The sequence below is a fragment of the Oreochromis aureus genome, linkage group 12 (genome assembly GCF_013358895.1).
Source record: "Oreochromis aureus strain Israel breed Guangdong linkage group 12, ZZ_aureus, whole genome shotgun sequence".
NCBI classification, from domain to species: domain Eukaryota; kingdom Metazoa; phylum Chordata; class Actinopteri; order Cichliformes; family Cichlidae; genus Oreochromis; species Oreochromis aureus.
The window spans coordinates 1,530,417-1,558,310 of record NC_052953.1 but is presented as its reverse complement, the minus strand read 5'-3'; the positions used below and the strand labels follow the sequence as shown (position 1 = coordinate 1,558,310).

Genomic DNA, 27,894 nt, shown 5'->3' with positions numbered 1-27,894 from the left:
TTCTGTGTCTTTGTTTTGATATCTTTGTGGGGACATCAAATTGACATAATGCTTTCATGCTTACCCTAACCATCTGAACCTGAGTTCATAAAGAAACACAGTGACTGATTTTACTGCCCATCATATGAGAACATGAGGCTAAAAAGTACTAAAAAGCTGCTAATTAAAGACCGTAAGCTGACTAGAAGGAAAAAATCATTTCTGCCTCAAGTGGCGATTACAGGAACTGCAGTTTTCTGTCAACCAAAGAGGCCACGCCCCTAATAATACAAACTTTGAGATTTTAATGAGTTTCTTAAAGTAACAGACACGCCCAACCCGACCCCCAGTACAGCTGACAGTCGCCTCACAGCTGGGGAGCTCTTACTGACTGAGTTTGGGGACAGACTATCCAATCAGGAGCCCCCTTTAAGCTCAAAGGGCGGTCCCTTTCTTCTTCTCCTCTCGTTGGCTCCGGTTGCTTCGAAGCTCGTTCATCATGCGTTGATCCACAGCTGCGATGAAACCGTCTCCTCCCAGTTTTTTTTTTCTTTCTAGTTCAGCAGAAGCCACTGCCACACACACACACACACACACACACACACGTTTTCATATCTTAGTGAGAACATCTAATTATGCTTTCCCTAACCATCAAAATGAATGCCTAACCATAACCTAACTGTGACCCTGACACTAAACCACATTCTGAGTCTTAAAAATGCCTTCAAACACGTGGGGACGGGTAACGTTACTATACACAAGTATAGTAACATTCCATTATGTGGTCCCCACAAATATGTCTAAACTGGTACACACACACACACACAGGTTGGCTCTGCTTTGTGCCACCTCGCTTTAAAAACGCTGGATACCCCCTGCACAGGCATGTTGCAGCGTCATGTTTAACCCCCCCGCTGCTGTGAATGGACCAGTCCAGAGAGAGAGAGTGGTAGAGAGACATAGAGGGGTAGTGGGCAGAGATAGTGAGAGGCGCAGTGCCGCTATCACCCAGAGCAGGTGGTGACGAGCTGCTGGATGTTTCTGAGCAGCAGCGCTGACGCTCGCAGGTAAGACTCACCTTCGTGCTTGCCGTGACGAGTTACACACTGTGGTCGTGGGAGTTTCAGTGCTTCCTCCTGAGCAGCAGCTGTTTCAGCCTCAGCATGAAGCTGATCCTGAGAGTCCGAGTCGCTCTCAGAGCTCAGGCGGATGCTGTTGGGTTAAAATGCGGAGTTTTTAGCGGGACGTTGGCCAGCTCTCTCGCCGGTTGAGGTCGACCTTGTCCGGGGGAGCAGCCGCTGATCACGCCGGGCTGCGGTGCGCCTCCGCCGGACACAGAGTCAAGCTCCTCCCGGTGTTCAGTTATCTTTAAAGTCAGGATGATGAATACTGATGATGATGATGATGATGACGGTGTGAAATTATGTAAGAGGCTGCTGAAGAGTGAGCACGCGGAGGAGAGGAGGAGGAGGAGGGAGGAGGGAGGAGGGTTTATGTAACACTCCTCCTCATCCAGCATCACTCCGCCGGCCGGCCTCCACCCTGAAGTCCTCCACACGTCCCTGTCTTCTCCTCACCGAGCCTCCTCTCTGAGCTTCTGGAACTTTCTTCTCAAAAGTGTTTCTATTCGTTTCTCTGATTTATGTCTCCGGGATTTCTCACGTCTGCTGGTTTGTTTCCACTGGTTTTGGTTTATTCACGTCTCTTTATCGTTGTTCTGTCTCCGTGTCTCCTGATCTCGGTTTGTCTCGTCTTGTATTTCTTCTGTTCCTTCCTGTCCTCTTGTCCAGCTGGATTTCTCTGCATGTCTGGTCTCATTCCTGTGGTTTGCTCTCTGGATCTCAGCTTCTATCAGTTTCTCTTGATTGATCCTGATCGGTTTATGTCGCTCCTTTATCTCAGTTTTTGTCTCTTGTGATATCTCTTCTTCTTTATCGTCAAACCCAGATTCTGTCTCGGTCTTTATAAATCTGTCAGTGAGATCACCCCACACAGTATCTCAGTTTATCTCTGTGTCTCTGCATGTCTTTCTGTTTCTGGCTGTACCTTTACCTCCCTCCATGTCTCTCTGTCCACGTTTCAATCTGTGTTTACACTCGATGGCTCGTGTGTCTGTTTCTGCAGTAAGAACTCAGCGATCGGCCTCCTTCAGCCTCTGAGTACATATTCATATTCATCTGTGTTTACACAGCCTGGTCGCTAAGAAATCACCATGGCAACTACAAAACGCTAACAGTAAGGCTTCAACATGCAACCAATCGGTGACCTCGCCTTAGCTATGTCCATCTTTTATGTACAGTCTGTGAGACAGAGGACAGACCTGAGGAGGTGCGTTTGATTGTGGAGGTGGAGTGTCCCTCTGTCTGTCCATGTGCAGAACGATGATGGATGACTGTTTGATCACGTGACCTCAGCAGAGGTGTGGGAAAGAGGCGTTGTCATGGAAACAACAGGAAAACAGATGGATGGATTTGAAGCGGCTTGTTTAAAATCTGAGCTTTTTTTAACTGTGTGTGTGATGCTGAATCTGGCAGTGGTGAGGTTAAAGGTCAGAGGTCACAGCGCTCTGACGTGTCCGGTCCTCGCTGAACAGAGTGTGTGCTGTAAACTGCATCAGCTCTCTGTGCTGCTGTGAATGATGAGCCTGCAGTCCTGAGAGAGCTGGAAAACACTGTGTGTGTGTGTGTGTGTGTGCGTGCGTGTGTGCATGTATGTGTGTGTCTGTGCATTTGTGTGTGTGCGTATGTGTACGTGTGTGTATGTGCGTATGTGTGTGCGTATGTGTACGTGTGTGTATGTGCGTATGTGTGTGCGTATGTGTGCGTGTGTGTGTGTGTCTGTGCATGTGTGTGTGTGCAGACCTCTGAGGGCTTCGTGAGGAGCATCAAACCTGATGTTTGAAACTCTGAGTTAAAGTGATGTTTGGGGATTGAGGTGTTTTGCACGCGCCTGAAATCTGAGCGCTCGTGTTTGCTGTCTCAGCGTGATCATCGGGGTCAGTGGGCGTGGGGGAAGGTTCATTCACGGTGTGTCTGTTTACGCCGGTCTTTGGCTACATGGAGTGAAGGATTCTGCAGTGGCGGTCCTAGCCTGTTTGGCGCCCTGGGCGAACACTCCCTCCCCCCCCACACACACACACACACACACAGACACACACACACACACACACAAAGCATATTAAGGATTGTACATTAACATAAAACTGTTGTACACACACACATATGAAGAGAAAGTATGCATAGTATACAAACGGCTACCAAACAGCCATCATAATTCCTAATACAATGAGGACAAATCAACAACTGACAATGACTAATTAATATTAAAATCTGTAACATAATGTATTGTTTGGAGTTTAGTCTGTTACTGTTGCTATTTTTACCATTTCTTCTTGGGGCAACTGTAACCCACATTATTTCCTTAGGGATTAATAAAGTATTCTGATTCTGATTGTTTCAGGATGACCTGCCATTATCCAGTGACACATCTGCTTACCTGTATCTTTTGCTTGTTTCTCTTCCTCTTCTTTTCTCTTTTTTCTAAACTGAGCACCTGATGGCTTTGAACTTTTCTTGTCCATCTTCCATTGGTTTTAATTTTGCACTCCAGTATGAACACCCATCCCTCAACCCAAGGATCACCACAACATAACCTAACAGACCTACACCTTAGTTCACAGATTAACTTTGTCTAGGGTGTATTTCTGGGATTTCACACAACCCAGGATTCAAATTATGAATACATAATGGGCTTGGATTTACAACATTATGAAGGAAATGTGCTCTATTTGGAAGCAGCAGGTCTCCCTCCCCTTTCGACGGGTTGTGTGTGAGACTTTAAATCATCAAACTGTAAATTATAAATTTTAAATTGTTATTGATCCCTTTACCCCGAGTCCTAAAGTGTATATTTATTTTCTTACTCTTCTTATATTTATTGTTTGTTTACTTGCACTGCTGTAACTGGAGCCTCGTCGTCTCGTCTCTCTTTATACTGGACTGTATGTAGCGGAGATGACAATAAAGTTTCTTCAGCAGCGAGCAGGCGCACCGAGGGCTCTCGCGCTCACTTTTCGTGTATAGAATTTCGAAAAAACATCGGTGCAAATTATAAGTCTGTATTATAATGTCTGGTGTTTTCGTGTTTGTTGTTCTGTTTTTATTTTGTTTTATTTTGCGGGTTGATTATTAGATGCTGCTCCAGCCAGCCAGAGAATCCCCCGCCGCCCCGCCCTCTCCTCCCTGTGCCGCAAGCAGCAGGCGCACCTCGCAAACGGAGGGCGCCCTTACTCCCAGCAAATGGGCGATAGAAAACCGATCGGAGCTCATGCCATTCCCAATATGCGCTGGCTGACGTTGGGGCAGCATGAATACGAGCATTTTTTTTTTTTTTTTTTTTTGCCGATGCCCGTGATGCCGCCCCCACCACGATGCCGCCCCGGGCAACCGCCCGTGTCGCCCGTATCTAAAACCGCTACTGGGATTCTGGGTAAGCAATAACATGACGTGGTCTCTGTAGAGCTCCAAAGAAACAACAGCACATGGCCCGACTGTGATGACTGCATGTGATGTGCAGGCTGGATTCTGATTGGTTTAAAAGTGAAACATGAAGAATAACCTTTTGTTTATTTTGAGTTCAGGCACCATCAGTGTTTCTTTAGCTGCTGTCAATGAAAGTCATTCATATGTCAGAGTTTCTGTCAGGGTTCAAACCTGATGTCACCTGGTATCTCTGATGTCATGTGACATCAGAGCGTCAGGCTGCTCTGAAGAAGCTTCCAGCGTTCTTCAGCTGACATGTTTCCTTTTGCATATGAATCTAAACACAATTAAAATCATCTGAATGCTGCTTTTCAGCCAGTTTGGTTGTTACAGTTTCTCTGATGCTCCAACATTTCTAACTTTATTTAAACACGTTGCTGTGAACGCTGCTGAGCAGCTTCAGCAGATTTAAATCTCAGAGCTTCAGTTTGTGTCAAACTTCAGGTTGTTTTGGTGTTTTTGTCCTGATTCTGCAGACGTCAGTCTGACCACAGAGGGACAGGATGCTGCAGTAACCAGCAGCAGCTCTGATCAGGTGACATCAGATCGAGAACATCATCTGATGCTTACAGACCCTCCTGAACACACACAGTGGAAGCTGGCTGTGTTTCAGTCATACACGGCCGTGTGTGCGCTGAGCGTGGCTGCTCGTGTGTCTCGTGCAGTTAACACATTCTCCTGCTGTCGTGGTTTTTGGGCTCTTGGTGGAAAATCATCTGCGTCTGTAAATCTTTCGCATATCCAGAGGTGCACACTCATCTGTGGAGTCCTCAGAGGCGTCCCGTATGCTCGTAGAGTCCCTGAACGCCTCGCCGTGCTGCGTGGGCGCTCTTCTCTATTTCTGGACACATGAGTCATCTTCACTCATGTTATACAATAGAAAGTTTGGGGCTGTGCTGCAGCGCGTACAGGAACCTGCTGGAGGTGCAGCTGTGAGGTTTGTGTTGCAGCTTCAGCTCCTCCTCTGCGTCTGCCGCGGAGACGCTGGACGCCGGTCTGTGCAGTGATGGTGAGGAGTTTGATTCATTGTCTTCTCGTTGCTTCGCGGTGTGAGGCCGTCGCCTTGAGTGTAGACAAACACTGCAGAGCTGTCACTGTCAGCGCGCTGAGGTCTGAGGGAGCCTTCGATTTTCCAGAGATCTGATTGGTCAGTCGGAGCGGGTTTTGTACCTGACCTCTGACCTCAGATCAGAGCAGGTTAGGTGTGCAGCGTGACCCTGAACCTGTCACAGCAGATGGCCCCGCCCCTCCCTGAGCGTGCTTCTGCTCCAGGTTTCTTCCTGTTAGAGGGAGTTTTTTGTTCCTACTCTCACCGAGCGCTCGCTCCCAGGAGCTCGTCTGATGGTCTGATTGTGTTACTGTAGGGAATCCTGCAGCTCTCTGTGTCTCTGTGAAGCAGCAGCTTCCAGCTGTCAGCCTCTGAGGGTCTGAGTCAGGGGGCGGGGCTCCTGACGCCTAACGTGACTTCAGGGACGTGTTGTGGTGTTCTGGGCTCCAGTTTAATCCTCGGGTTGTAAAAGTGCAGCCTGGTCCTTTAATACCACGACGGAGGCCTCGGCTCTTATCTGCGAGTGCAGCAGGGGGCCGAGGAGGCGAGGGGGGGCTGTCGATGCTGTGAGGATGAGGCAGGGGGCGGAGCTGCAGGCCTTTAGGCTGCAGGAATTTTAAGTGTCGGCTGATATCCTGCAGCCGGACGAGCTTCAGAACAACACGTTCTCCTCTATCAGACCCTCGGACCCCGACGCTTCACAGTGACCTGTTTTTATTCCACACAGCTACAAATCAAACCTGTCACATGATCAAATAAAATACGGCTTCCTTAAAACAGCGAGAGAGAAGGACAGAAGGAACGAGTTAATGTTAAAGGAAAGGAAACTAGGACAGGAGGGATGGAAACAGGAAGCATAGAGAGGAAGGGAGATAAGCAGGGCAAAGGAAAAGAAAGGAAGGAGGTAGGAAATGGATGAAGGTGACAAGAAAGGAAATAAGAGTGTAGAGAGGGAAGAAAACAGTTAAAGAATCAAAGAAGGAGAGAGGGAACAGGGTAGGAAAAAAGAAAATTGAAGGTGACAAGGAGAGGGGGTAAGGAAAGAATGAGAGATATAACGAAGGAAACAGAAGTTTGGAAAGGAAATAGAAAACTTTAAGGAAGAGATTAAAAGGAAAGGAGGGAGGAAGGTAGTGAGAGAAGGACACCAACAAGGAAGCAATTAAGGAAGGAAGGACAGAGCCTGCATAAAGACACACGAATAGATCTGACAGAAGAAGGGATGAAAGGAGGAGGTAGGGAATAAGTAAAGGATATGAAGCAAGGAAAGGGACAAAAACAAAATGTTGGAGAAGGGAGAAAGGATGTAGGAAATAAAAAGGAAGCATGAATAGTAGAGATTTGGCAACAAACAAGAAGAAGATGAGACAAGAGGGAAATAGGAGACAAGGAAGCAAGGAAAGGAAGCCATGAAATGAAGAAGGGAATAGGAAAGGGAAGAAGGAAGGATGAGTCTGGGTCTGTTCGGGGCAGAGCGTCAAATCTCTGCCTCAGAAACCTCACGAGGATCGGAGGCGAGACGGACGCTGGCGGGGCGCCGTAAAAACCAGCGTTTCCTGTTTGGTTTTATTCGTTTATCAGAAAAACGAATCCAAACTTTGACGCGAAGACGCAACAAAAACAGCTGATTTCATCTCTTCTTCTGCTGGAAATGAACTTCCTGTCAGAGCAAACACGCCACAGACACAGTGATGTCATCCGCATCAGCCAATGACAGCAGCCGTTACGTAAACGATGACAGGCTGGGTGTGGTCACGTCTCTGTGAGCGGAGATAAGACGCTGCCAGCACACACACACACACAGAGACACACACACACACACACACAGACACACACACAGACACACACAGACACACACACACACACACAGACACACACACACAGACACACACACACACAGCTGCTGTCACTGTTTTGTGATTTTGTGAAACTTTACTTTCAGCTTCTCGGCCAATCAGCAGCCTCCTCAGTGCGTAGTGACAGTGAGCTGTTATCCACACCCGCGCTCGTTTTTGTCCCATCCAGATGTTTCTTCAGCAGATGTGAGCCTTTATGTTTTTGCTCCGTCTCTTTGTTATTGTTGAATCACGACCTCTGACCTTAGCTGAGCCGAGCGTGGCCTGCAGGTCTTCAGAGTTCTGGGTTCCTCTCTGAGCTCCTGGATGGGTCGTTGTGGAGTAGACGACAGTGACCTCGCAGCAGCCGTGTTATTGGTCGAGCAGTGTCATTAAAAGTAATGTGAGTAATAAAAACAGCTGCTATAAAGGAGGAAATTCCCCACAGAGACCAGTCTGTGTATCAGGCTGTTTAACATGGGAGTCTATGGGACTGACTCGCTGCTGCCCCTGCTGGACGTCAGAGAAACTGCAGGTTTTGGTGCTTCAGTGTCGGTTTCATTCTTTAGCCCTGAAGTTGCTGCTCAGTCTCTGAATCTTCTTTAAACACGTCTTTTCTTCTCTGTTAGATGAGTTGGTGATTCTGCTGACGTTTAGAGTCCGACTTCTTTCGCTGAGAGCTCATTGGATGTTTGAGGACCGTGAAGCTGTGACTCGGCACTTTTCAGTGTCTGACCCACTTCCTGCATCACGACTCGACATGAGGAGGGTCGTCGGTGTGGCTCTGAAACTGCAGCTTTTGATTGGAGTGTTTTGTGCACCAAATGCATGGGACTCTTCATGTGGTTCTTTTACACAATTTTTGTGTCATTGCCTTAAAAGTTCAGATAGGAAGTAGTTCCTTTGAGTTGTTTGTAGTTGGTGGATGTGTTTGTTGTTTATTTCTGACTGCACAGCTCAAAATAAGCCTGCCAGTGGTCTTCTGTCTGAAACAAGCTGTTTTAGCTCCTCCCCCTTTAAGCCACATTTCTACTGATTGGCCACAACTCTCAAACAGGTTTGAGCAGCAGGTGAGGGCGTCACGTGCCTTCATAAGAATATGGTTTCTCTATTACACCAACAACAGAAATGCAGGATTCTGATGGAGGAAGCCGGAGAACCAACGCAGAGTCCACACTGAAAGGTGGATTCATACCTGTGTTCATGTTAAACACACGTATGTCAAACTGCAGCCTTCAGTGTCCACATGTTTCTGGTCCTGGCTGTATGAACAGTCATTAACAACCATGAGGTCATTAATAATTAGCATCACTGAGACGGCTTAAAAATGGCTCCAGTGACATAAAGAGATGCTGTAGAAACGATTTAATCATTAAATATTACAGACGAGCTTCTGTGCACTGGTTTCTTCTTCTTCGCACTCTGCAGACGTTTAAGGACGAGCGATTTGTCTGGAAACAAAGTCACCGGCTCGCTGACCTCCTCAGAGGTCGTCTCTTCTTCTCTGACTCTTTGTGTTTGGATGTAAATTATTGGGCTAATTTCTCTGAGGGGGTCGTTAGTGCCGGTCACCGGCTTATTACAAACAAACTGGGCCCCGGAGAACAAGCGGTCCTCCGATGCACATCTAAACCTGCCATTTGTGTCGACAGCATCTTTTATGTGAGCCGGTTTGCTGCTCTGTGCTGCATTCATGGACTGCTGGACACCTAAAAGTCCTCAGTAAGATAAACAGAAGTTTTCCTACACAGTCTGAATTCTTCTGTTGCCTCGTTGCTGCGAGGCGTCTCACAGCTCCGACACATTTAGCACCAGCTCACAGTCCTGCGGCGGCCCGCTCAGGTCGCTGATGTTGATGAGAGGACAGCTAACGTTCGTATCTGTGGATTAATGCGATTGTTTCGGTGTCAGTAACGAGTGTGACATCCTGGTGTGCCAATCTCAGGCACTGCAGCAGAGTTGGTGCGAGCTGAGCTGTGGAGCGTGTGCTCCCCTTCCTCTCGTGAAGGAAAGTAAAGACAAACAGATGCAGGAGGCGGTTTTCTTGGACTCTCTACAGGAACTTAGTTTGATTTAAGCTCTCAGGCAGAGCAGCCGGGTGGGGTTTACCTGAGGCCGTGACCCCTGCTGTGTCACAGTGGTCCGATGGTGGGCGGTCCGCGTCGGTGCAGCATCTCTCTTTGTTTCTCTCTCCCACATTTGTGCCAGACGATTGGACGGCCATGTGCGGTAACCTAGCAACCCCTAGATATCTCCCAGCATTCCTCTGAGTTATCTCCCGTGTGTCCCGGCAGACCTACAGAGCAAAACAAACTCCCCCTCAGCCCGCAGGAGGCTGCGTTCGCTGTCTGCACCCACGGTAGGACAGCGGGCCGTCTTCGAGGATTTCGTTTCCAAGTTCATCACCTGCCCGCATCATCGCTTAGCAACGACACAACGTGAGTCTGAAAATAGACGCAGAGCCTCAGCGTGAAGCTCCGCCTCTGCTCAGAGGTCCATTCACATATTCGGAGGACTTTTCCCCCGATGATGGGTCACACATCAACTGGCTGCATTTCTATTTTTCGCCCCTCACCTGCCCGTCAGGCCCGCGCTCACCTGTCTGCTGCAAACACGTGAATCTGAAGGAGGCTGTCCGTTCTCCGTCCTCGGAGCTTTCAGGCTCATTTGTCTCGTTCTCTCTTGTTTCTGCTGCTTCTTCTGAAATCACATCTTTGGTTTTGTTCCAGGAGACGCTGAGCTGATGGATTCGTGGTCCTGAGAAGGAAATCGGCAGAAATCGAACATGTAAGTTGATGTTTTTCAATAAAGATCTTTAAATTGTTGCTGGTCTGATGTGTCTGTCAGTTTATTACAGAGGTGATCCATCACAGTGATCGGCACACACTGACTGAGCTGATACCTGACTCCTCCACCTTATTGATCACAGTATTGATCACCAGGAGCCCTCGACTGTAATTAAACTCTCTCCAGAGACAGACACTGATCTCTTTCTTGCCTTGAATTTGCTTTTCAATAAATGAAGGTCAGAGAGTGAACAACAGGCCACAGCTTGGTTATCAAACTGCATCCAGCTTTGAATGGGAGCATCACACAGACTCAGATACCCTCTAAACAGCAACATCCAATGAAAATTCTAGAATTTATGTCAAAGGAACCGGAGCTCCGCCTTCCTGGACGCTCTGTTAGCAGCCATATTATTGGTCACATGATGTCATTAAAAAGCTCCAAAAGGCTCCAACAGCACGAACACGGTCCAGAGGTCCAGTTCAGGTGAAGCTAGCAGACAGCTAGCAGCTACAGCCGCCTGTCGGCCAAAGAGGCCACGCCCCAAACTTTAAGCCTCAGTACGATTTAAACAGGTGAGTCAAACAGGTGTCATGAAGGAGGAAACTGTCCACAGAGACAAACTGTTTGTGTATCCGGCTGTAAACATGTTTGTTTCTGCTGTAAAGTTCTAACATGAGTCTATGGGACTGACTCACTGCTGCCCCTGCTGGATGCTGGAGGAACTGCAGGATTTGATGCTCCAGCGTTAGCTTCATTCAGGCCCAGAAGTCCCTGCCTGGTTTCACTCTGCTTCATATTGAGATTTATAAAACTCAAAAGTGTGCAGTCAGTAAATCTGATATTTAACAGCTGAAACAAACGTCAGCCAGATGTTTCGCTGTGCTGATGGAAATGATAACCGCCATTTTTTTAAAAATATTTTCTGACATTTTAGGAGACAAAAAGTTGCTAACGAGCTGGTGGAGGTTTCCTCTCCCTCGGACCGTCTGTCTGTCTCCTGCTGGTCATTCGCCTGTTAACACATTAATTATTCATCATCATCAGTGATACTGGACACCAGCAGAGATCAATACTGGGAGGGAGGATGGGTCAGAGATCGCCCTGTCTGAACAGAATCTGTGAATCACATCATAGATACGTCTTTATTGATTCAGCTCAAAGTCTCGTTCACATCAAAAACCTGCTTTCAACAGAGACCCGGCCAACAGTGCAGCAGCACTCTAACAGTTATACATATTATACATGTTGTAACGTGGAGACACAAATATAGAGCACAACATCTGGATGGTCACACCGACCGCGACGTGGGCTTAAAACGAGCTTCAAATCCTCCATCGTCAACACTGCTGTGGATTATCCCAGGAACCAGGGAGGCGTCTGGAAAAGCTCTTTTTACCTGATTCTGTTCTGACAAACTTTTGTAAAATATTGAGCTTTAAACCAAACTTAAGCTGAGTTTAATGGGACAGAACAACATCAGAGGATTCAACTCTGAAGGAGATTTAAAAAAAAAAAAAAAAAAAAAAAGTGTACATATACAACAACACCCAGCACGCCCCTGCGGGTGGTTTATCCTTCAAGCTCGGGTCCTCTACCAGAGGCCTGGGAGATCTCCAATGTTGTTCCCGGGATCTGCTAGAGCCACTCGCCTAGCTTGGGAGTCACCGCACCTAGTGCTCCGATTACCACGGGGACCACCGTTACCTTCACCCTCCACATCCTCTCGAGCTCTTCTCTGAGCCCTTGGTATTTCTCCAGCTTCTCGTGTTCCTTCTTCCTGATGTTGCTGTCATTGAACCGCTACATCGATCACTACGACCGTCTTCTTCTGTTTGTCTACCACCACTATGTCCGGTTGGTTAGCCACCACCATTTTGTCCGTCTGTATCTGGAAGTCCCACAGGATCTTAGCTCGGTCATTCTCCATCACCCTTGGGGGCATCTCCCATTTTGACCTCAGAACTTCCAGGTTATACTCGGCACAGATGTTCCTGTACACTATGCCGGCCACTTGGTTATGGCGTTCCATGTATGCCCTGCCTACTAGCATCTTGCACCCTGCTGTTATGTGCTGGATTGTCTCTGGGGCATCTTTACACAGCCTGCACCTGGGGTCTTGCCTGGTGTGATAGACCCCAGCCTCTATGGATCTTGTACTCAGAGCTTGTTCTTGTGCTGCCATGATTAGTGCCTCTGTGCTGTCTTTCAGTCCAGCTTTGTCCAGCCACTGGTAGGATTTCTGGATATCAGCCACCTCCTCTATCTGCCGGTGGTACATACCGTGCAGGGGCCTGTCCTTCCATGATGGTTCCTCGTCTCCCTCCTCTTTCTTGGGTTTCTGCTGCCTGAGGTATTCACTGAGCACGCTGTCAGTTGGGGCCATCTTCATGATGTATTCGTGGATGTTTCTTGTCTCATCCTGGACTGTGGTGCTGACACTCACCAGTCCCCGGCCCCCTTCCTTCCGCTTAGCGTACAACCTCAGGGTGCTGGACTTGGGGTGAAACCCTCCATGCATGGTAAGGAGCTTTCTTGTCTTTATGTCAGTGGCTTCTATCTCCTCCTTTGGCCAGCCTATTACCCCAGCAGGGTACCTGATCACGGGCAGGGCGTAGGTGTTGATGGCCCGGATCTTGTTCTTACCGTTCAGCTGACTTCTCAGGACTTGCCTGACCCTCTGCAGGTACTTGGTGGTTGCAGCTTTCCTAGCTGCCTCTTCATGGTTCCCATTCGCCTGCGGGATCCCCAGGTACTTGTAACTGTCCTCTATGTCTGCAATGTTGCCTTCTGGTAGTTCAATCCCCTCAGTTCTGACTACCTTCCCTCTCTTTGTTACCATCCGACTACACTTCTCCAGCCCGAATGACATTCCAATGTATATATACATATACATATATATATATATACACATACATATATATATATATATATATATATATATATGTGTGTGTATATATATATATATATATATGTATGTGTGTATATATATATATATATATATATATATGTGTATATATATATATATATATATATATATATATGTGTGTGTATATATATATATATATATATATATATATCTATATATCTATATGTATGAAGATGATGTACATGTTTTTCCACTCCGGGTAGAGGACGCGTGAAAACTTCCAGAAACTTCTTCAGAAATGATTTAGAAATGTGAAAGTCTGAATCGTGTCTGATGTAATTAGTGACAAACTGAGTAAATGTTGACAAAAATGTAATTTTACAGTTTTGAAACTGTTGATAAAGATTAAGAATATTTATTTAAAACAAACTTTTTGTTATTATTCAATCTGAGAACTTCATGTGTTAATTTACAGATTTATAAACGGATAAAAGTCTCACTGTTTACAGTTTACACCATTATGTTTCCTGCTGCATCTGATTATATTGGTGAGAACCAGTAAAAAATAAAGTCGTCATAAAATATCCAGAGTTTGAGTTTGGAGATGAAGCGTTAATGTTATGTTCATGATGTCCCAGCGTCACCTCTGTTTGTGTTTCAGGTGCTGAAGAGACCCGAAGACGAACAGACATGATCCCTTTATCTCCCTGAGGTAACCACACACACACACACACACACACACACACACACACACACACACACACACACACACACACTGCTGGCTGACCTCTTGTTACCCAGGTTTCCTCGCTCATGTGTTTGTGTGTGACAAAGCTGTGGACTCTGGAATAATCCCTTTGTGTTCGTCGGCCACGTCAGACAATACAGGCCTGGAAACCCTGCAGCTGCTGCAGAGCGCTGAGTGTCCACTCAGTAATCTGACAGCACGCCGTCATTTACAGCTCATTTCATTCGTGATGTCAGTGCAGAGGCCCTGGGCGTGGTCAGCCTCGCCTAGCAGCTGTAGCACAGCGGTCTCCTGCACATGCTCTGTGAAGGCTGCTGTTAAACAGATAACGGCTGGCGAGCAACGACTCTCAATGACTTTCAGAGCCATGTTTGTTTCTTTAAAGTGTCTTTTTCTGCATTTCCCTGATTTATAAGGCTTAATCATTAGAAAATGAGCCCCTCTGCAGGCTTTCTGGAAATCAAATCAAATCAAATCACTTTTATTGTCACGTCACATGTGCAGGTACACTGGTACAGTACATGCGAGTGAAATTCTTGTGTGCGAGCTTCTCAAGCAACAGAGTTGTGGAAATTGGGAGGTGTCTTGTTTTAGCCGGAGGATGAGGGATGCACCAAGGCCCAGGATAGGATAAAGAAGGATTCGTTTGACACGATCCACAGGGTCACAAATAAGAAACGATAAAAATATTCAGAGGTGTGAATCTCATTCCCTCGTATGGTTTTTATATTCGTCTCACAGCCCTGACACGTGGAGGCGTTCCCCACACCGGGGGTCATTTACTGTTCGTATCAGCGCAAGCCTCTGCTCAGTGTCGGCCTTTCTATCACAGACAGAAACACTGATGCACAGCAGCACACAGTAAAAGAACAAAAGAGGAGATTATTGTCAGATTCATGTTTCATGTGTGGACCAGAGCAGCTGTTACACGTGCTGATGTGAGAAAGGTTGGTGGAAAGTTTCCCATGATGCCCCACTCTTTCTGGCTTCTCCGCCTCTCCAGCTTTGTCATACTGAAACGCCTGAGTTGTTATTCTTTATTTAACATCATGTTTTGTGTGTGTCTCCTTCAGGAACTGACCAGTCAGTAGTCAGGATGATGCCCAAGGTAAACCACACGTTTCTTTTGCTGATAGTTGTCGGTAGGGGGGGGGGGTCAAACAGACCGTGTTGTTGAGATGCTGCAGCATGACGATGTTTCTGCTCAACAATAAAAACCAACAAGCGTCCTCCTGGTGGTTCAATAACGATGTTCCTCCACATGAGAAGAGTGTCAGCTTAAAGATAAGTCGATCTTTGGTGTTGAAGTCCAGAGGTGCACGAGGAGGCGATGCTGAAGGGAAGATGGGCCAAATTTACATCTGGGGTGGTTTTTTTTAATTTAACAAATAAAGTTAGAGAACTTTTCAATTCCATCTTGGAAATAATAAACCTGACAGAAGAAGCAGAACAGTGAGGACGTTTCTCCTGCTCCTTTAGGAAGGAGAGGTTCAAGTTAGGCTCTGGGTAAGAGGCAGTAATAGTCCTCACAAAGACACAAGTACAAACGTGTGTGTGTGTGTGTGTGTGTGTTAGCAGCAGCTGGCGCAGACATCCCCGGGGAGTGTGTTGTCGCTCAGAGGCACCAGCGTCCCAGGATCCCCTGCTGCTGCCATCGTGGTGAGATAAACACACCATGATCGCGCTCTCGTACCCTTCAGATTAATCTGGAGGTAATAATCTGTAATCCCCCCCCCCCCCCTCTCCCCAGGCCAGAGTGGAGGACGGGGTTATCGGCTATAAGGACTTGGCAGCCTTACCGAGAGACAAAGCCATCCTGGACATCGAGAGACCCGATCTGATGATCTACCAGCCGCACTACAGCTACAGTCCTCTGGAGGTGACGTCTCCCTCCGCTCGTAGTTTAGAGATTCCTGCTGGTGGTTACACTGGTGCTCTCTGGACATCCTGCCTGATGGGGGCGCTGTTTAGATGAGGCGGACCGTGTGGAGCTCTGGCCTGGAAACATGTTCTCTAATATTATCCTGTTTCAGCTGAAGAGGTGGAGCCGATAGCTGCAGTTTGTCATTATTAGCATGTTCTAACGTCACTGCACCTCAAACCATTTCCCAACCGCCACAGTCAGCTGCGTCTTCTGCACGCGTGCTGGAGTTATTGTTTCAAAGCAGGCGTTTAAATACAGTCAGATCTTAATATCATCCTGTAAAACTGAAGCACATCACTGATGCTGGATGTGTAAAACAAAACAAGGCAAAATTATTTATTGTTGTTTTTTGTCTTAATGATTATTTTAGCCGTTGAGCTTCATTCACTCCTTTTTAGTGAGGACCGTCTCGTGGGCGCCCCCTAGGTGAACAACAGGCGGTGGGACTGACAGGAGGAGACTGTGGAGCGGGCGGTGGTCGTATCATTGTCATCGTGATTGTTTCTTCTTCACAGCTACGGATACTAAATCTCAGATGTCCTCTTAGTGCATCTTTTGGTTGCTGGTTTGACTTCACAAGCAGCACGGCTCCGACATGCAGCTCAGAGACGACTGAGACAGATTAAAAGTCTTAATTCTGAATGAGCAGGTGTATGTAGAAGCTATTATTTAACTTTGAGTTATTTAAATGGTGCAAATTTACTAAAAACAAAGTAAAGTGCAGATCCTGCTGGTTTCACTGTCCTTATAATGCAGCCTGTGATCAGATGATTAGATTAGATTTGTTCACAGGAAAGTACAGAAGCATTTAGCATCTACAGGCTTGGGCAGTTTGTAAAGTCCTGTTGTTCCATAGTTTCTTCTCGGTGCTTCCGGGACCTTTGTAGCTCAGCACAGAGCCGGAGTCGTGGAAACCAGACGGCGTGGCAGCAGGTCGCTGCTTTGACAGTCGGTTGGTTAGCTCTGCGTCTGGCTGCAAACACGGACATCAATCTGCTGCTTAGAGAGCTGACAGCTCATGAAAACAGCTGAGTCCAGTGTGTGTGTGTGTGTGTGTGTGTGATTGTATTTTGTGGTGCAGATTGGGTCAGGGGTTGGGTAAGCAGCAGTAAAGGGAGACAAAGAGAGATTGTGTGTCAGAGTGCTTTTTGTGTTTTGTGTGCTGCACCTTCTTTCATCTGTTTTGTGGGTTTTCGGTTGTTTTCAGGTCTGTTCACTCGTGTTTTTGACTTTCCAGCACAGCAACCAATGATTTCAGTCACAGTCTTGTGGTTACTGCAGACTGATGACTGAAACAAACAAAAAGCACTTTTTAAGCTCTGCTGGGCAATGATGAGCCTCGCAGCTGAAGCTGATTCTGCACAAAGTCAAAACTTTGTGTCACGACACACGTTTGCTTTGCTGAGCTGTCGTCACAGCACCTGAGGACATGCAGACTGCACAGGTCAGTCTCCCCTCAAAAAGCTCCCGTTTGTTTTTAACAGCAGAGCCAAAGGAGGAGACTTCAACAAAGAGCTAGATGCTAAATGTTGATCATCTGCAAATAAATGCACATTTACCTAAACGCGCCCCCAGCTGGGAGCCTTGTGGCCACTGTTTAAGTGCAAAGACAGAATGCTTTTAAGGAATCTGATTTCGGAGCTTCAGGTCTTCGTCTGCACTGCTCATCATCCAACTCTTCCTTTAAATGCTTCTCTGATTAATCCTGATGCTTCACATCACGTTACCATGACAACGAGGCAAACAGACGCATTTCTGTGTCTGGATTTAATCGCTGGGTGTAAAGAACACTGCCACCTTCAGGTCAAAGTGTAAATTGCAACATAATCCTCTAGAATTTACATTTGGTGCAATCGTTTAAAAAAGAAACAACGTCGGTGTCAGAAGCAGAGTTTGTGTATTTGTGGAGCTTCGTCTTCATTCTCTAAATCTATTTTTAGCTTCAAGCGTTTCATCTATTTTTGCTCTTTTCTCCCCAGAGGTCCTTGTCTCCTCGCTCCATCTCTCCTCCTCCCTCCCCAGAGGTAAGCCCCCCCATTCTTTCTTTACATATCATCATATAGTTTATCTTAGTTTCTTCCTGTTTACACTCAGAGCCCTGCAGAGACCTCAGCAGAAAAACCAATAAAACAAGCACTAGTGATGAGGTCAAAGGTCAGATCAGAGCCCTACAATGAAAGTGAGATATTAAGGATCTTATGACAGAAGCAGATCTCAGATGCTTTGTGGGCGTGTGACTGTGTGATGGGTTGTTATTAGCACACTGACACATCGTCCTGTTGTTGTCTCAGACCAGCTTCTGTGAAAGTGATCCTGACTCTGTTTTCTGCAGCACACTGCAGCATCTCAACATTAATGTGGTTCTGTTGGCATGTTTTTAGTCAGGAACATGGTGGAACCTCAGCGAGGAGGTCGTACATAACATCCCAGTGGTCACTGAGAAGGTTTGATGCTTCTTTTCCAGGTTTCAGCTTCTAAACAACCTTTAAAACATTTTAGGGATGATGTGTGTGAAGTTCTTTGTTTGAGGCTTACATGGCTGCAGTAATGGGTTCGGACGGCATCCTTCCAGGCATACTCAGATTACTTATAGTCATATCTTGGGTAGCTCTTCTTCACACTGACTCTGTTGGTCATTTAGAGCATTGATGAGGGCCGTCCTAAGAGTCACTGCGTTTCTTTTAAGGCTGTAAAGTGTTAGTTCAAGGAATCCTCAAGGTGGTTGAAGTCATGTGAAGCAGTTTCTCATAAGTTATCTTTAAACGAGGCTCTAGTTATCAATCAGGAGATCCTAAAGGTCTCTTAGGTTCTTCTACTAACACTAAAGGAGGTTCTTTGGTTAATGAGGGACGACCAAGGTTTACTCTGTAAAGGTTCAAGAGGCCTCTAATTCTGATTGAGGACCATTAAGTGATGGTAGTAATGCAGGAGGTCTTGCTTTGATGGTCGGTTCGTGTTGAGGCAGTTGGCATCATGTCTTAGAAAGTCCTCATGGGGACGCCCTGCATGTTCATTAGAAGGTTCTGAGGAGGATCATCGGCTCTGCCTTCACATTTCCCCACTGACACGTTTTTAAAATACCGTCCTCTGTGTTTCCAGAATCTGTCCAAGGAGACAAGGGAGTGGCTCGAGAGCCGATCACCTGGAGGGTCCTCGCCTGGTTCCACCATCCCGAGCACCAGAACCCACAGCACACACACCCCATCAACGCCAAACACACCAACCACACCCAACACGCACTCGTCTGGTACCGTGAAGAGCACCGTGCAGCATTTCCACAGGCCAGGTAAACACAAGCTTCCACAAGCCGGACTCACCACACTGACTGTGGAGAACAGTACTGAAGGGTGCAGATGTAGCTCCATCAGCTAGGTTTTCACCCAGTTAGCAACAGCATCTCCATCAGGTGACTTATTTCTTCAAACACGTGTGTTTACCTGTGTAAACAATGTCGACACCCCTGTGGGAGGGGCTACAACGAGAAATTCAGAGATTCCCAGATGAGCTTCAGTGTATCGTCAGCACAGCGTCCACGTCTGAGACGTGTTAGCCGCTAATGTCAGGACCAGAAAAGACAACTTTTGGGATTATTAGTTGATTTGTGAGCAGTGAAACTGAATTACAGTTTGTGCACATAGACCGCTTCCAGATGCTGATGACGTTTGGTCCACATCTGGAGTTTTCTATGTCCCACTGTGCTGACTCAGGGTCCAGTTTGCACCGTACATGCACCACCAGTCAGGTGTGTTGTGATACTTGGACCACACGTCATTAACCAACGAAAAGATCTGCACCTGAAACTCAGTCAGACCCAACAAGTCCCAGATGTGCCGTCCTCTGGAGCTCATGTTCACCCTGTAAACCAGTAATTATTGTTTAGCAAGCAAAGAAGAGCACAGCTGTTACACATGTGATTTTATTGTTTTCAGAAAATGGTACCAACATCTACAAGAAGCCTCCCATCTACAAACAGGGTGAGTCACTGACGTTCAAATCGATTTCAGAATAAAAGCTGCAATAAATTTATCGCTGAACATAATGAAAACAGAGCGAGTGAATGTGGGTCAGCCGCTGTCCCGTAAACAGCACGCCTCCTTTCACTGTGTTTAATCTGCTTTAACATGCACTGTGTGTGTGTGTGTGTGTGTGTGTGCGTCTGTGTGTGTGTGTGTGCGTGTGCGTGCAGATGTGTCGTCCTCTTCGGTCCCTCAGGGGAAACACATCGAGGATTTGATCATCGAGTCTTCAAAGTTTCCTGCAGCTCAGCCTCCAGACCCGAACCAGCCCTCCAAGATCGAGACCGACTACTGGCCCTGCCCCCCCTCGCTGGCCGTGATTGGTATGACCCAAACACACACACACACTCTCGTGTTTTCATATCTTACTGAGGACATCTAACTGACACGACGCTAGCTGCTCACTCTGGCCCAACTGTAACTCTGACACTAAACCACACTTTGAGCCTCAAACATGCTTCAGACTCGTCAGCATTTAGTCCTTCTGGTCCTCACAATGATGTTTAAACAAGTGCATATGTACACACACTCTGATCAATGTGCTACATTTACAGTTCATTAGGAAAGTGGGATTTTCCAGGTTTTCATCTAAAAATCACGTTTGGCTTTAAATCCTGATTATTCCTGCTTCTTGTCACGTATTCATCTCACCGTTCCCTTGTCTCCTCTCTTCTGCTCTCCTTTCCATAACTCCTCTCCTCTCAGCAGAAAAGGAATGGAAGAGGAAGGAGCAGAAAGTCGAGGAGGAGGAGGAGGAGGATGGCGAGCTGGATGATGAGCTGTGGGGACTCAGAAAGCTTCAGAAGCAAGAGCTGAACAAGGTGGGAGACCCGGAGCCAGCTGCAGGTGCAGATGAGCTACAGCAGTTTGAATGTTGGTCAGGAATCACCAAAAATCACCTTCACTGTCAGAAAAGCAGGAAACTGCAAATATTCACGTCCAAGAAGCTGCTTTTAAAAACTCTCACAGTCCGATGAATAAAGCATGAGGACTGCTGCTGTTTGGTTTGTGGGAGACTGAAAACACTGACTTCATCATGGAGATCTGAATGTGTGCAGAGATAATCTGTGCACGGGTTAAACAGTCAGAGTGCTTTAAATGTGCTTTCACTGTCGTGTTTATCCTTTAGAGGCACGGCTCATTTCAAAATAAAAGCCACGTTTTTCCTGAAGAGCACTTCAGCTCCCTCAGAAACATCTGTTTGCAGTCAGCTCTGTAGGAGCCAGCTGTGCCACTCTGAACAACAACACGAGCCATTATTCTGGGCACTTTGCATTTTGCTGTCTAACGTTGGCTCCTCTTTCACCATAAAAACGAGATGTGACCACGAGAAGCTGGAGGGCGGAGTCAAACACAGAGACCTGCTAATCAGTCAAATCCTCGAATTTCTCCCAGTTCAGCTGAGCTCAGTCTGCTGTGACCTCACTGCAGCCATGTTATTGGTCACATGATGTCCTTAAAACGCAGAGGCCCCGTTCAGGTGAAGCTTAGCAGACAGCTAGCAGCTACAGTCACCTGTGTCACCTTTCACCTGTCAGTCAAACAGGCCACGCCCCTCACACTTTAAGCCTTAATAGGATTTAAACAGGTGAGTAATAAACAGCTGTTATAAAGGAGGAAATTCCCCACAGAGACAGAACAGTCTGTGTAACATGGGAGTCTCTGGGACGACTCACTGCTGCCCCTGCTGGACACCAGAGGAGCTGCAGGGTGATTCTTCAGACCTGGAGGTTGATGTTTGGTCCTCCTCGGCTCTTATTGCATGTTAGCTCGCTGCTGAAGGGTCTGCTTTGGTGGGAGGAAAACCATCCCTGCGTGAAACTGCTCGATGCATTTTTCATTATTATTGTCTTTCTACAAACGTGCAGATGTTGGGAAGGTGACTTTTAAAATCTACAGATTACAGATTACATGGCCCAAAATGTATTCTGTAACATATTCTGTTATGTTACGCAATGACAGTAACGTATTCTGAATACTTTGGATTATGGGGCGATCGTGGCTCAAGAGTTGGCAGTTCGTCTTGTAATCGGAACGTTGCCAGTTTGAACCCCGGCTTGGACAGTCTCGGTCGTTGTGTCCTTGGGCAAGACACTTCACCCGTTGCCTACTGGTGGTGGTCAGAGGGCCCGGTGGCGCCAGTGTCCGGCAGCCTCGCCTCTGTCAATGCGCCCCAGGGTGGCTGTGGCTACAACGTAGCTGCCATCACCAGTGTGTGAATGGGTGGATGACTGAATGTAGTGTAAAGTGCTTTAGGGTCCGTAGGGACTAAGTAAAGCGCTATACAAATACAGGCCATTTAGTGAATATATTATTATGCTTTTTACAAGTCGTCTTCTGTTTCTGTCTCGTGTCAGATTGAGTCCAATCTGGGCAAAATCATCCTGAAGGAGGAGCTGGAGAAGTCTGCAGCGCCTCTGAGGAGGAAAACACGCTCTTTACCGGAGCGCAGCCACAACGCCGGTACACACACACACACACACACACACACACACACACACACACTTGACATTTTTTGCATTAGGTACAGATTTCAGAAGGAAAATACAAAAAATACAAATAAAATACAAACAAATATAAAATAAGTAAGATAATACACAGTATGTGATTATGGGAATGTTTGTGGAAAATATGCAAGACATAAACTTTATAGCTTAACATAACTATTCTACCACTACTTTGTGGAGACCAACAGTCACTCATGGTGACAAAGACGTCACAAAAACACAAAAATATCATTTAATACGAAGAAAATTTGCAAAGTTGAAGGATTTCTAAGCGCTGTTAGTAAAAGTGTCTGAACCTGAAATTCTTATTTTATGAGCGTCACTTTTAAGAAAGTAAAGTGAACAAGAAGTAAATTTTCTAAACAGCAAAACATTTTTAAAGTTTATCAGTTGATGTAACTTTTGGTGCAAATTGAAAAACTGCAGTTTTAATGTTTCGGGTTCAGATTTCAGTGAAGGCATCATGATGCATCGTGGAAACAGGAAGTGATGTCACCTGGTCACAGGTGACTGTCGTAACCTTTCAGAACAAAACATCTCCAGGTGGTCAGACTGATGCACATGTGTAGCGTTTCCTTTCCCCCTCACAGCCCCTCCCCTCTGCTCTGCAGGGTCCAATGCCTCCAGGTCCGTGTATTTCCCAGCGTCCTCTAAGAGCGGCCTGTCCAGGGTGAGTATCCGCGCGCTCGCTCTGAGGTTTGACAACGAAGTCGAGTGAAGACACCAACCTGTTTGTGTTTGTTTGCAGCTGCGCTCGGCCGAGTTCAGCTCCTCGGAGAAACCCGCTGCAGGTACAAACGTCCGTCATGAAAGCTCAGGTTCAGGATTTTACAGGTGTAGTTGTACACCTGTAAAACTACACCTGTGAAGTATTTTAGCATTTTGTGCTGAAAATTAACCTTTACATCAGCACAAAACGTCCACTCTCAGACTCGACTTTTTTCATCGTAACAGAAAATAATGAAACTGTTTGTGTCTCTTTGTGTCTCTGCAGGGCTTCAGGTACACTTTCCATTATTTTAACCTCGTTTGCAGAAACTCCTGATGAATAATTGGCGCCGGTGTTCATCATAGTGTTTGTTTTTGTGTCAGAACGGGGACTCGAGGATGGACAGAGGGAACTCTCTCCCCAGCATGCTGGAGCACAAGGTACAGAAAGCTGCCGAAGCTCAGGCTGCTGTAAACACGCAGTTTGGCCCAGTTCTTCTACTCTTGGATCTTTATGATGTCATAGAGGGCATCTCTGAGGGTCAGTGTGAGATAAAGAAGGATTATTATGAACTGTCACTCGTGCAAAGCTGCCCTTATAGAATAAGAATATGGAATGAGCAGGGCAGATGTATTAAACATGTCCTGTTTCCACACGGAGTCTGAACTCGGGCGCAGCGAGTAGATAAATGTGTGAGGCTGTTTTGTCCATTCGGCGGGACACGAGGACAATGTGGTTTTCACGTCACGTCTCCTCTGCGTCTGCGTGCAGGTTTATCCCTACGTGGTGCTGGTGGTGACTCACAGAGGACGCAGCAAACTGCCCCCTGGTGTGGATCGGACACGGCTGGAGGTAAAAAAGTGACAAACAAATAAGTGTTCCTCAGACCAAGTCTCTGTCGGTACAACTCGAGCTGCTGAACCTGTTCTGATATCAAACCACATCGTTATCGATATCCGGTCTTTTAGTCTGATGTCATCAGCTGTTTCCAGGTCCAAACTCTGCTTCAGGTCCCAAAGTCAAACGAACACTGCAGCATCACTGGGAGTTAAAAACTGTCTAAATTCATTCATCTTTAATAAAATGATCAGCATTGCTGCTTTACCAGGTGTAACAATTAAGTTTAAGATCCAGGCATCCATGAAAACAGGATTTATTAAATTTAACAGAGTTAGAAGTTAGCAGGAAGTTAGCTCGCTAGCTTCCACCTAAACATGATATAGCATGTTCTGACTGAGAGATTTCTGAAACATTCAAACGTACAGCTCTGCTATCACTTCCAACATAAATGAAGACAGAAAACTAAACAGCTGTGACGTTTGTAGGGTTACTGAAGTTGGGCTAGCTGCTATATAATGATGTGCTACGTGATCGCTAGCTACACAGCTATGTTAGCATAACATTAGCACAGTGAAGCTGGAGGATGAACGCTAACTTTTTTCCACTCGATAAAAGTTAACGTGAGGGTTCCCGATGGTTAGGGACAAATGCAGTCGCATGGCAGGATGCTGTAAACGGACCAAACTTCAGTCAGGAGAACAACTGAGATAATCCATCCACAATACGAGGTTAGTCATTAATATACTGCTGCATGGGCTGTGCTGTAGTTACATCGTGAGGGTTTAAAAACTGAGCTTTAAAATGATTAACGGTAATAAAAACCGAGAGAAGAATCACTGACTGTTTCAGATTAAATAGAACAAGATACAAAACATGTTAAAAACACAACAGCCTTCATAAACTCAGAGTAGCTTGGACCAAAGCAGGGTTCATATGTCATCACTTAAAGACCAGACAGAGTCATCCAGGGTCCAGGGCGAGCCGTCACATCTCAGAAAAATCTGTTTTATTGAATTAAACATTTATTGAAATTGACTGAGCGAGAATGTTTCTTCCTCTTATCTTTAAATATTCTCAGATGATCGTCCGCCGGCTGTTTAGGACCACAACGCTGGAATCATATTTAATATTTGGCAGCCTCGTTAATAAACTCTTTGATGCTCGTCGACCTTTGAAAAATGCGTCGGGTTGTTTTAGACGCAGTGTGGGGTCGGTGCAGGGTGAAAAATGACAAGTGACTTCTTTGCAGTGTTGCCAACTCCTCAGTAAGGAAAATCGCTATTGGTTGTCCTAAAAGTCGCTAGAAGTCGCTAAATGACGTCATCACCTAATTTGCATAATTGGTCACGCTAATGTAATTGTAACCTACGTTGTTGGAGAGAGAAATAACATCGTGGAAGAGACAAAGTGAGTAAAAAACGTCCTAAATGCAGTTAGAATTTATTTAGAACTACAAATGAAATTTCTTTTAGTAATTATTGTTTTTTAATGTCACAATTCCAACCCTGCTCCTTTATCCGGGTTTGGACCGGCAAAAGTGACCCGAAATTGGCACTCTGGTGGAGTGACTTTGTGTGTGTGTGTGTGTGTGTGTGTGTGTGTGTGTGTGTGTGTGTGTGTTTATAAGTAGTTTTAAACCTTGTGATCCACAAAACAACATAACAGTAAAAGAACTGACTGCGTTACAGTCAGTGTGGGAGCAGCAGCTTCGCTCATGCGTGATTCATTTGCCGTTTGGAGGCATAGGTGTGAACATCTCCTGCCCTGATAGCAGCTGGGGGAGGACTATCCTCCGCCTGTGAGCGCTTTGGCACAGGCGAGGTGCCCACGGCAGCACCGCTGCTTGTTGAGAGTAAGAGCGATACGCGCTTTCATGTCAAAAAGTCGTCATAAATAAGTCTCCAATAACACCAGAAAAAGTCGCCAGATTTGTCGTTAGTCGCTTTTTAGGAAAAAAGTCGCTAAGGGGGTCTGAAAACTCGCTAAATATAGCGACAAAGTCACTAAGTTGGCAACACTGCTTCTTTGTTCCCGCTCTCTCCCTCTCTCTGATTGTGGCTGTCTCTCGCCCTGCAGAGGCACCTCTCTCAGGAGGAGTTCTTCAGCGTTTTCGGGATGTCCGTCGAGGAGTTCGATCGCCTCTCCCTCTGGAAGAGGAACGACCTGAAAAAAAAGGTCTGTCTCTTCTGAAGCTGCTCGCCCCACAGTCCCTCGCTTCCAGCCGGCGGGACATCGAACCAAATGGACTCATCATCGTCATCATCAGCCGACACCCTCACTTCAGTTTGTAGACACCTCAGGAGGCTTCAGGTTTGCAGAGAAACACGAGTGCTGCACACATTAACGTCACCGTTTATCTGCAGAACGTTAGCGATGAAGGACGGAGCGAGCACAAATAATACATCACAGAACAAGGACGAGTCTGCGGTCTGTGGCGGTTTGTGACGGGTCGGCGCTCTCACTGAACCTCTGAACCTCTGCATCCCAGCCACAGTCGGACATCCGGCCAACATTCCTGCTGACTCCGAGTCAGCTCCCGGACTGACAAACAAAACCTGTTGCAATCTTTATACGAAGAATTAATCCTATTGGCTTAGCCAGCTATGATGTCATAGTGACAGCACTTCTTTCCAGCATCAAAGAGAAAAACAAGCAGACGGTTTGATCGCAGTCGCTCGACTTCAGTCACGACAGACTGAACGTCTCTCTTAAACCTGCGGCCGGCGGACAAACTCACCCAGCGTGGTTTAGTTGATGATGTCAGCATGTCGTTTAATCACAACAAAATATAAAAACCGTCTTTAGACATTTTATTTGACCTTAAAAAACAAAAAGTGGAAGACATTAAATAATAATATAAAAGCTCAGCTTGAACTGAGTTCATAAAGAAACATTGTGACTGATTTTTCTGCCCATCATATGAGAACATAGAGGCTAAAAAGTACTAAAAAGCTGCTAATTAAAGACGGTAAGCTGACTAAAAGGAACAAATCATTTCTGCCTCAAGTGACGATTACAGGAACTGCAGTTTTCTGTCAACCAAAGAGGCCACGCCCCTAATAATACAAACTTTGAGACTTTAATGAGTTTCTTAAAGTAATAGACACGCCCAACCCGACCCCCAGTACAGCTGACAGTCGCCTCACAGCTGGGGAGCTCTTACTGACGGAGTTTGAGGACAGACTATCCAATCAGGAGCCCCCTTTAAGCTCAAAGGGCGGTCCCTTTCTTCTTCTCCTCTCGTTGGCTCCGGTTGCTTTGAAGCTCGTTCATCATGCGTTGATCCACAGCCTCCGCTGGCTGCGATGAAACCGTCTCCTGCCAGTTTTTTTCTTTCTAGTTCAGCAGAAGCCACTGCCACACACACACACACACACACACGTTTTCATATCTTAGTGAGGACATCTAATTGACATAATTCTAACCATCAGAAATGAATGCCTAACCCTAAACTGTGACCCTGACACTAACACCACCTTTAAACTCGGGGACGGGCACTTTGTCCCCATAAAGGCTGTTGGTCTCCACAAGTATAGTAACATGCTGGTTTTCTGTCCTCACAAAGATGTCTAAACAGGTACACACACACACACACACACACACACACACTTCTGAGAGATGTTTGCAGCACAGGCTGAGCTCTGACAGCTCTGGTTCCTCCAATCAGCGTCTGCGAGTGTTGCTTAGTGACCAAATGATGTGCAGCTATTTTTTAACCTACATAAAGAAAGTGGCATGTTTGTTATTAATGGAGTCTAACTAAAAATGAAATAATAGATCCTGAATGTTGACGAGAACACGGCGGGCGAGTTCAGCTCTTCCGTACGTGTGACGTCATCACTCTTTGTTAAATAGATGTAATGAAACATCCACCAGCTGCACCGAATATCAGCATGTTTCACAGCTGTAGGTGGTTAAACCTGCGCGGGCTGGACTCAGGACCGGATTTAAAGGTGGTATACAAATCATTTTTAATGTGTTGGTAAATCAAGGCCAGCAGGTCAGAACCAGAGAGGTGATTTCCTCCCTCCACGAGGTGCAGTCACAAAGTTCTGCAACAAATAAAAATCAAACATGTTTCTGGATTCGTA

General features: G+C 46.4%; 1 protein-coding gene across 6 annotated transcripts; it reads left to right on the top strand.

Moving 5' to 3' along the window:
* Nucleotides 1–549: 549 nt before the first annotated feature.
* LOC116315339 (dematin) lies at nucleotides 550–27,894 on the top strand. Of its 6 annotated transcripts, none has more exons than XM_039621173.1 (18): nucleotides 550–1,046; nucleotides 10,133–10,190; nucleotides 13,721–13,771; nucleotides 14,881–14,915; nucleotides 15,386–15,466; nucleotides 15,558–15,686; nucleotides 17,711–17,755; nucleotides 18,831–19,017; nucleotides 19,661–19,705; nucleotides 19,918–20,070; nucleotides 20,453–20,568; nucleotides 22,105–22,210; nucleotides 22,845–22,924; nucleotides 23,003–23,045; nucleotides 23,249–23,256; nucleotides 23,347–23,403; nucleotides 23,735–23,815; nucleotides 25,880–27,894. In XM_039621173.1, the coding sequence occupies exons 4-18, from the start codon at nucleotides 14,904–14,906 to the stop codon at nucleotides 25,991–25,993; spliced, it is 1,257 nt and encodes a 418-aa protein (XP_039477107.1). In that variant the 5' UTR covers nucleotides 550–1,046; nucleotides 10,133–10,190; nucleotides 13,721–13,771; nucleotides 14,881–14,903; the 3' UTR covers nucleotides 25,994–27,894. The 6 variants fall into 6 exon arrangements, with proteins under 6 accessions (XP_039477107.1, XP_039477108.1, XP_039477109.1 ...); XM_039621174.1 differs by having other exon boundaries at nucleotides 15,383–15,466; nucleotides 20,456–20,568; XM_039621175.1 differs by having other exon boundaries at nucleotides 15,383–15,466; nucleotides 22,866–22,924.